This window comes from Quercus lobata, chromosome 3 (genome assembly GCF_001633185.2).
Source record: "Quercus lobata isolate SW786 chromosome 3, ValleyOak3.0 Primary Assembly, whole genome shotgun sequence".
NCBI lineage: Eukaryota > Viridiplantae > Streptophyta > Magnoliopsida > Fagales > Fagaceae > Quercus > Quercus lobata.
This window is the reverse complement of record NC_044906.1, coordinates 33,156,863-33,167,592: the sequence shown is the minus strand read 5'-3', so window position 1 is coordinate 33,167,592 and position 10,730 is coordinate 33,156,863. Positions and strand designations below refer to the sequence as shown.

The 10,730-nt window shown below is 36.7% G+C and overlaps 1 protein-coding gene across 1 annotated transcript; it reads right to left on the bottom strand.

The window, feature by feature from the left end:
* Positions 1-5,600: 5,600 nt before the first annotated feature.
* Positions 5,601-6,236, bottom strand: LOC115980780 (secreted RxLR effector protein 161-like). Its single transcript, XM_031102997.1, has one exon. The coding sequence runs from the start codon at positions 6,234-6,236 to the stop codon at positions 5,601-5,603; it is 636 nt and encodes a 211-aa protein (XP_030958857.1).
* Positions 6,237-10,730: the final 4,494 nt, after the last annotated feature.

The window sequence follows — 10,730 nt, the reverse complement described above, 5'->3', positions numbered from 1 at the left end:
TAATATTTAAAAGACAAAGTGTAACTACAAAATTAATTATAGTTCAACATTATAACCTTACTTCATATCTTTTTATTGGAAGTGAATTTTGACAAATTTATCAGTGAATTACATTTTCTTCTTATATCTTCAATACTTGCAAAATTTCTAGAAAATTAAATATCAATAGTTATGTTATCAATAAATTTTTTAAATTACAAGTTTTTTTGTAGTTTAAAATTATACATAAAATATAATCTTATAGATCATATAGTAAATAATATCCGATTGGCACAGAATTTGACATGTGAATTAAGAGTATAAAGAACATACAATCCAACAGTTAGATTTTTAAAATATATAATAATGTTAATGATATTGAGTAAGGTTGTAGTTTTAGGCAACAATAAATTTTGTAGCTAAATTTTGTCTATCTTTAAATAGCTATAGTGGTTTCTATTTTTTTTTTTTTTTTTTTTAAGATAGTTATAGTGTTTTTCCTACAACAACATCATTCAAACCTTATTTATTTAGGAAATGAGAAAAATTTATTGCCCTCATAATAAGCTCTAATAAAAAAATTTGTTATTGCTTTCATTAATAAGTAGCTCAAATGAGAATGTGAATGCTCTAAAATGTGTGAAAACACAAGAATTGTTCAGACCACAAGTTAAAAATTACGACTCGATAGATTTTACTCTAACTTATACTAAGTGCGGAAAAGAGTAAAAGTGAGCGGATGAACAAATAAACTACTTTAAGCCATAATCAATATAACACAGTAGTAATATGAAAGCTAAAAGAGTAGGGAAGAAGGATGCAAACACAAAGACAACATAGTGATGTGTTATCGAAAAGGAAATCGAAGTCCTTGGTGTAAAACCTCTCTGCTGCCCTCCAAGTGGTAATCGATCCACTAAACAATCAGTTGGGATACATGAGTTAGCAAGAGACCCTCTAAGCCTAATCTACCCGATGTACCTAAGCCCTCCAAGCTCCTACTCCAGCAAAGCTACTCAAAACCGTGTCTTGTCTAGCTCTCCAGATCCTGCAACAAGCTCCATTTTGCATCTACCATCCTTGGCTTCTTCCAATGCTTCCCAGCAGCACCAAATTCTCACTTGACACTCTAAAAGGATGTGGTAAGTGTTTGGGCTATCAACCTCTCAATGGTATGGAAATGGAGAGGTAGGAGTTGAGGAAATCCACAAGCAAATGTATAGAGATATGTGGGTATTACAATCTCTAACTCTTAAGGTTTGTGGTTAGGGTTTTCTCTTAGAAGCACTCCTCAACATCTGTGGGTAATATGGGTATAAATAGTGTAGGCACAGAAAGTGTGTATTAGAATTGACAGTCTGGCAAAACAGAATGTTTCGAGGGTGTCTCACGGGAAGGCCTTACCCACGAGCTACTCGCGAAACACAGCTGTCTCCATTTGTCTTGACTCTTTGCATTCCAATCATGTGCAGGGCACATGCATCATTTCATGGGATGCTTAGTTGCAAGCTACCCGTGAAAACTCTTCTTTCTTCAATAGCTTGAGTCTTCACACTTCTATCTCTCTATCACACAACCCTTACAACTAAATCCCACAATAAATACAGGGTACAAAAGATTGAATAAAATTACAATCAAACTTGGCACGGAATAAAGCCAACAAAACACATAGTTATAAATTACAACTTTACAATCTCCCCCTTTGGCTATTCCGTGACAAAACTCCTAAAACAGACTCTATACTTAAATGTGAGTTTAGGAACAGTGGCAAAACTCACTCACACCTAATCTAAAAGCTGTAAAGCACTTGCACATATATACCTGTAACCCGAAACATTCGCACACAAACAAAACTTTCATTAAGCTTATGACAAGTTGAATACACGGTACGTACATGAGCAAGTAAAGTGCGATCAAGATTGTAAGTACTATAAAAACATATAAGCATAGTTTGATCAAATAAGTTCAGTCATTAAAGAATGACCACAATGAACATTTATTAAGTAAATGCTCATCTGGACATGTAATGCAATAAAGACCAATCACAATGATCAATTGCATGTCCAACACACAACCAATGCAAAATACACGAAGTATTTGCATCTAGGAACAAGATCCTATTAGGGTACAAGTGTGAAGTACTTAAGACATAATAGCAATATCTTAAAAGTACTAAAAAATGCTACAAAGCATTAAGATAAACACAAATACTGAATATAAAACTGAAATTAAGAACAATGTACTTAAACATAAAGAAAAACAATGGAAACAATAAAACCAAATAGTAGCTACTAGCTTCTCCTCCCCCTATCAATAACACTAGCGTGCGTCTTCTCCCCCTATCAACAACACCATCTCCCCCTTTTTGTCATGGAATAGCTAGTCTTCATGTTCCTCTAACTTCCTCTGAATTTGGTCCATCTGAGTCTGCAGAGATGTGAACATGGTGTCGAAGCAAATGTGTTGGGAGTGCATGATGTTATCTAACTAGTCCAGATATTTTGGTAGTGATCTCTTGAATAGTAGTCATGATGTTATCTAACTGTTCATCATAAGCATGGGAGGTAGAATTTGAGCTTCCCTGAGTAGCATGACTTTCTTGCTTGGTACTTTTCTTGGTGTGACTCATACTTGCATGAAGAGTACGGATGTTAATTGGACTTGGCCTTGGGTATGGGCGCTCATCTTCCGAGGGATTCACACCTTTGAGTTTCAAAATCCTTGAGATAAGGCGACAAAAAGGAATACAATTCCTTGAAGCAGTCCGTTCAACAATTTTTTCCAAAATGTGGAAAATATGAGAGCACACATCAATCTCCACGTCAGTGATCAGATCATGCAAGAATAATGCTCGACCAAGATTCATGTAACCGGTGTTAGACAAAGGATAGAGGTTGCTAAACATGATCATTGTGAGCAGCCTTAATTTGGGAGAAAGAGATGCCACACTTATTGACTTCCCATTAGAGGAGAATTCCAAATTAGCTCATAAAGCTTCCCGAAGAACCTCTTCATCCGGATTCAGTTCATCATATACCGGTGGGATAGGTAATATTGGCCTGTTGATGTGTAGAATATCAGCCAAGTATACGGGTGTAACTAAGAACCGCTTTCCTCTCACCCAGCACTTGATTTCCTCTCCTTCCTCTATGGCATTGGCATAAAATTCTTTCACCAAGTTTTTGTATGCATCCTTAAGATTTGAGAGAATAAAGTTCCAATCCTTGGTGGCAAACCATATGGAATATTGGTGTCTAAGAGAGATGACTAATCAACAACCCTTTCAACTAGCAATGGAGCATCTCGAAAGTAGTTCGTATAAGTCTGAAATGCAGCATAATTAGTTCAAAACAAAAGTAAAACAACGCACAACAAAACATAACAAACTCAAAATAGAGAAAACAGACACAAAATAACATGCTATAAGTGTTTAACCATGTAAACAAAAACATAGTGCATGAATGAAGTAATTGTGATTGTGTGTGCTAGAGCTGTGCATGTGCTGATGCATGAGGATGCAGCATGAGATGCATGAGGTGTGCCTAGAGGGGCCTAGTGTGTGCATGGCATGGCATGGCATTGAGGCACAAAATGGGCAAAGTGTATAAAACACACAAACATTGACCAAAACATGGTAAACATGATCAATCATGACAAACATGATCGATCATGACTAAATCCAAGCCAAGGAACTTACTTGAATCCAATTCAACACAGAAATGTCACTAAGACATTTTGTCAAGCACCTAACGTGCAATAGAGTACACAACTTATAAAAAATGCATGAACATAGTGAAAAGCTGCCTCAATACATGCTCAATTTGCCACATAGGGCCAACACAAGAACAATCACAGCAAATGGGACTCAGCCCAATCAAAATTTTGGAAAAATTTTCACAAATTTAAGAACCCCAACCCATTTTCAAAAAATCCCCAAAATTTTAGAACCCTAACTTAAATTTCTGCATAAACTCAGGAAAAAAAAAATGAAGAAAATGTTTTAGAAAACATACCTTGAAGTTGGAAATGTAAAAAATAAGCTTGAGAGTGATGGGGTTTGAGTGAAAAGTGGTTTTGGGTTGAGGGGGGTTCGAGAGAGGCAGAGCGAAGGAAGTTAAGAGTGTTTGAAAACATGTCACATCTACTACATAAAAACTGAAAACACGCGTTTTTCGCGGGTTAGGCAGTAGTGATCCAGTCGTGAGACAGTCGTAAGAATGGCCACTGAAGCTCAAAAGCTTTCGCGAGAAGCTGTTAGTAGGGAATCAGTCGTGAGATAGTTGCGATAGCCTCTGTATGAATTGGAAAAATTCCAGTTTTTGCCTAAAAACATTTCGCGAGAAGCTATTAGTCGCAAAATACTCACGAGATAGTAGCGAGACCCTCTATATGAATTGACAAAAAGTTTGATTTCCCTTAATCAGCTTTCGTGGGAAGCTCTAAGTCGCAAGCTTCTCACAAAACTGCCTCTGAACCAGTTTTTGGAGAAAAACACAAAAATGCATTTTGATCAAAAACTAAAGACACAAATGTAAAAAATCACTTTCAAAAATATATAAAATACTCAAAAATATTTTTGGGTTTGATCAGCAAGTACTTAAGCATACACATCACATTTGAACATGTACAATCATACAAATGAAATAAGTATTATCTAAACAAAGTCTTGTGTGTTGTGGGTGAGTATCAAATGTGGAATAGTACTTAAACCAGAGTGAAGCTTCAATGATCAATTCAATCAAGTCATACATAACTGATACTAAATCAAATGGTCTATCTCAATTATAGAAATAAGCATATATGACCTCCCACAAGAGAATGATTACAAAACTTAGAAGCTTTTCATTTGGCTTCTGCATAAGTCATAACTTTTGATCCTTTTTGGATAATACATCTCTTTTTGAGATCGGTGCTTAAAATTTTTGATATTTCAACATTAAGAGTTAGCCTTTGGCTTTTTGAGCACCATACATTTCAAAACAAAAGTCGTTTTCCCTTTTTCCTAGTCAAATACTAGTATGTGTGACAGGCTTTTACAGCTCATAATCTCTTTTTCATTTTGAGATTTTCATTTGGTGAGCTCTAAAGCAAAAACATAAAAATAAAGGTGGAAAGATATATAGGCACAAGTCTATGCAAGTATCAAGACCTTCAAGACTATTGATCAATCATTCATGACAAGCTTGAAGATCTATTTACAACAATCACCCATAGATTTCAAGATTTCTCCCACAAAGATATATGTGCATGCAAAATAAGTTATGCTCATAAATGCACTACGCCATAAGTACGAAGGTACTAGGCCAAACTCACATGTGATATACACAAAACAAGCGATCAAACTTTTTGAAGATTTTTCAATTTTTATGGTTTTTGAATTTTTGAACACACTCAAAAAAAGAACAAGAAAAGTAAGATCAAAAACATTTGGAGTTAATACAAAGCAAACAGAACACAAAAAAAAAAAAAAAATGTGTGCCCTACAAAAGATAAATTTAATCAAGATAAAGAGATAGAGCACACATCACACATGAGATTCAAGGAATTGTACCAACACCAATGGTCTTACGGAGTGATTCGAACCATATACCATCAAGAGGCTTGGTGAAGATGTCTGCCTTTTAATTATCTGTATGTATGAATTCAAGACATACAACTTTATCTTCCACCAAATCCCAGATGAAGTGGTAACGTATCTCAATGTGTTTTGACTTTGAATGTTGAATAGGGTTCTTAGAGAGATTTATAGCACTGGTGTTATCACAAAAAATACACATTGTATCTTGAGGAATCCCGTAGTCATGGAGTAACTTCTTCATCCAAAGGAGTCGTGTGCAGCAACTTCCAGCTGCTATGTACTCAGCTTCTGCCGTAAAGAGAGACACGGAGTTTTGTTTCTTGCTCATCCAAGAGACAAGATTGTTACCAAGGTAGGAGCAGTCAACTGAAGTACTCTTTTGATCATCCACACTTCCTACCCAGTCTGCATCTAAATAACCGACAAGGCAAGCATTTGAGTCCTTTGAATACCACAACCCATAATTTGGAGTTCCATTGATATATCGTATAATTCGCTTTACTGCAGTCAGGTGGGATTCCTTTGGAGCAGCTTGATATCTAGCACAAACACCTACTCTAAATGCAATATCCGGTTTACTAGCTGTAAGGTAGAGTAAACTCCCAATGATACTCCTATACAAGGTTGGACTCACTTCTACCCCAGAAGAATCAACATTCAGCTTTGTAAACGAACTCATGGGAGTAGAGGCATGCTTTTTGGAGTCTAATCCAAACTTCTTGACAATATTTCTAGCATATTTTTCTTATGAAATGAATATGCCTTCCTTCTTCTGTTTGACTTGAAGGCTCAAGAAAAATGTAAGCTCCCCCACCATACTCATCTCAAATTCTTTCTTCATCTCCTTAGAGAACTCTATAGCCCGAGCATCAATGGTAGCTCCAAATACTATGTTATCAACATATACTTGAGCCACGAGAAGATAATCTTCATCATTCTTGACAAATAAATTCCGGTCAGCAAACCCCCTTTTTGAATCCTCTATCCAAGAGGTAATGGGTAAGCCGATCATACCAAGCTCTAGGAGCTTGTTTCAAGCCATAAAGGGCTTTCTTCAGTCTCAGCACATGGTCTGGGATGTGAGGATCTTTAAAGCCTTTTGGTTGTTCAACAAACACTTCTTCATTTAGGTATCCATTTAGAAATGCACATTTCACATCCATTTGGTAGAGTTTGAAATTCATAGTGCATGCAATTGACATAAGAATTCGAATAGAATCAATTCTTGCCACAGGAGCGAAGGATTCATCAAAATCTATTCCTTCTACTTGAGTGTATCCTTGAGCCACTAACCAAGATTTATTTCGGATGATCTTTCCATCTTCATCGGTCTTGTTTTTGAAGATCCATTTGGTACTGATGACATGAACATTTTCAAGCCTAGGAGCAAGTTCCCATACATCATTTCTCACAAATTGATTCAGCTCTTCATGCATTGACTCAACCAAATTTACATCTTGAAGAGCTTCTTCTACCCTTTTCAGCTCAAATTGGGCAAGGTAACAATGGTATGTTACATGATTGGCTAGAAGAATGTTTCCTTTTCTAAGTCGAAGACCTTCATCTAAAGTCCCAATGATGTTGCTGTCCGGATGGTTTTTAATCACTCTTGATGATGGCTTCTTTGATGTGGACACTTCATCATTCCGGGAGATAAGAGGATGAACTTCCGAAGGAGTGAGAGGACTTGCTGTTCTAGACATGGATCTTGTTTCCACTCTTGAGTTCACAAGAGTTGATTCCTTTTTCGGTGTAGGATCTTCAACTTCTATATCAAGAGCTTCAACCTCAACTGTGGGTTCTTTGATACTTAGTCCTTCTTCATCATTAACCATCTCTACCTTTGTTATGGCATCATCAATTTCTACATTAATGGATTCCATTACCGTCTTTGTTCTCTTGTTGAAAACTCTATATGCTTGACTAGTAGTAGAATATCCAAGGAAAATGCCTTCATCACTTTTTGCATCAAATTTTCCAAGGTTCTCATTTGCTTCCAAACACTCGGAAGCATTGTTATTAAATCCGTTCCATTCCGGCTAGAAAATTTCGTACCGGGATGCAATCTGGAATGGTAATACCACCCGTTCCACCTTAGCTCTAATTCCAGCCAGTTTCGGGTCATTCTAGCCATTCCGGAAAATTTTGGTCAATTTCAGCCAAAATGTAAATATCGGCCGATACCAGCTTTTAGAAGAAAAAAAGAAAAAAGAAAAATCCCTAAACTTACAAACTCATTAGCATAGGCATGTCATTACCTAGTGACGATCACCTAACAAACAAACCCAGCCATCGTAGTGGTCGCCCCTTCTCTTCTTCGCTTCATCTCAAACTCTCTACTAGTCTGCTCTTCTTTCCTTTTTTACTTTAGTTTTTGCTTTGTCAAGTATTTTTTTTTCTTGTTTCATATTTGTGTTTGCCTTGTAGACTTTTAGTTTTCTGACCCCACCCACGTGACAAAGTTTTGGAAATGACAAAACTGAAAAAAGCTGACAAAAGAGTTTGATTTCAAACTTATATTTGTTGAGTCTTGCCTGTCCCCAACGTGATATATATATATATATATATATTGTACTGTTTTTGGTTGTTATTTTTAATTTTTTAATTACATATTTATGTTTTAATATTCTAAAACAGTAATTGTTATGTAATAACTAAATGATTTGTGTTTTTTGAGGTTTACTTATTTGGATCAATAATTTTATGTTGTATAAGAAAATATAAATATATATTATTTTTAATTTTTTTAGAAACCCCGAAACACCTTGAAACGGTACACCGAAATAGACCGGTACCGAAATATTCCGTTCCACTAGACAAATCGAAACGGGGTCCGAAACGGTATTCATAACATTGCTCAGAAGTACTTCACCCTTGGCTTCTTTCCATTCCAAATTTCATAAGCAGTCTTCTTTATTCCCGCTCGGAAGAATATTCTATTACTAATGTGACATAAGGTGTTCACGGCTTCTCCCCAAAACTTTTGAGGAATTTGCTTGTCGAGTAGCATAACTTTTTCCATTTCTTGAATCACCCGATTCTTCCTCTCAACCACCCCATTTTGTTGAGGAGTTTTGGGAGCTGAAAATTCCTTTTTGATTCCATTCTTCTCACAAAACGACTCAAATCTAGCATTCTCAAGCTCCTTACCATTATCACTCCTTATCTTGACAATGGGAACCCCTTTCTCGTTTTGTAGTCTCTTGCAAAGAATTTCCAATCTCTCACATGCTTATGATTTTTCTCTAAGCAATTCAACCCAAGTGTATCTTGAGAAATCATCAACAATGACCATAATGTACCTTTTTCCTCCTAGACTTTTAGTTATTGTAGGCCCCATTAGATCAACGTGAAGAAGCTCTAAACAACGTGAGGTAGCAATCACATTCACCTTGGGATGACTTGCCTTTGTTTGCTTTCCCATTTGGCATGCACCACAAATAGTTTTCTCCACCTTTCCAAACTTTGGAAGTCCCTCAACCACTTCAAGTTTAGATACTTTAGCTACTTGTTTGAAATTTGCATGCCCAAATTGGTGTTGCCAAAGTTCCAACATATCAACACGAGCACTTCTACATGAAATGGGTGCCGTAGGAACTACTCCGTAGCAATTTTCGGTAGTCCTATTTCCCTCCAAGACTTGAATCCCTTCTTCATCAATGATTATGCACCCCTTCTTTGAGAATTGAACAATGAAGTCCTCATCACATATTTGAGTGATGCTTAAGAGATTTGCCTTCAGCCCTTTGATGTATAAGACATCTTTCAACAGAGGTAATCCCGGTATCTCAACAGTCCCTTTGCCAAGAACTTAAGCATGACTTCCATCGCCAAATGTCACATAGTCACCAACTTTCTCTTTGAGAGACTTAAACAATAGTTTATCCCCTTTCATGTGACAAGAACAACTGCTATCAAGATACCATAAACATGAATTGAAAACTTTCAAAGAAGTGTGCACAAACAAGCAAGCATGAGACAAGCACTCTTGACCTTCAAACAGAAACTTGTCTTCATTTTCCATGCTCTTGTTAGACTGAATTTTCTTTTTCAGATTCTCAACCTTATCACACAATATTCTATTTCTTCTTTTATACTTCTTAATCACAAAATTAGACTCACATAGACTATTGTGTAATATGTGATTCTCATTTTCAAAATATTTCAGCATGTGAACAAACATTCTAGCATGTTTCTTTGTTTTTAATAACTCTAGGAGTTCATTGTTAGGACACCCTTCAAACATACTCCTAGAGTCATTATCACAAACATTTAAGCCACAATTCAGCATAGCCTTTTCCATAGCTTCATCCATAGCTAAGGGGTCTAGGATCGCACTTAGATAATTAAACCACAGTAAGTGCACCTGCTCTGATAACAATTGAATGCTTTAAAATGTGTGAAAAAACAAGAGCTGTTCAGAACCCAAGTTAAAAATTACGGTTCGATAGATTTTACTCTAACTTATACTAAGTGCGGACAAGAGTAAAAGCAAGCGGATGAACAAATAAACTACTCTAAGCCATAATCAATATAACACAACAGTAATATGAAAGCTAAAAGGGTAGGGAAAAAGGATGTAAACACAAAGACAACACAGCGATATTTTATCAAAGTGGAAACCGAAGTCCTCGGCGTAAAACCTCTCTCCCACCCTCCAAGTGGTAATCAATCCACTAGACAATCAGTTGGAATAGATGTGTTAGCAAGAGACCCTCCAAGCCTAATCTACCTAATGTACCTAAGCCCTCCAAGCTCCTACTCCAAAAAGGCTACTCAGAACCATGTCTTGTCTAGCTCTCCGGATCCTGCAACAAGGTCCATGTTGCATCTGCCATCCTTGGCTTCTTCCAATGTTTCCCAGCAACACCAGATTCTCACTTGACACTCTGAAAGGGTGTGGTAAGTGTTTGGACTATCAACCTCTCAAAGGTATGGAAATGTAGAGGTAGGAATTGAGAAAATCCACAAGCAAATGTATAGAGATATGTGGGTATTACAATCTCTAACTCTCAAGGTTTGTGGCTAGGGTTTTCTCTCAAAAGCACTCCTCAACATCTGTGGGTAATGTGGGTATAAATAGTGTAGGCACAGAAAGTATGTATCAAAATTAACAGTCTGGCAAAACAGAATGTTTCGCAAGTGTCTCGAGGGAAAGCCTTACCAGCGAGTA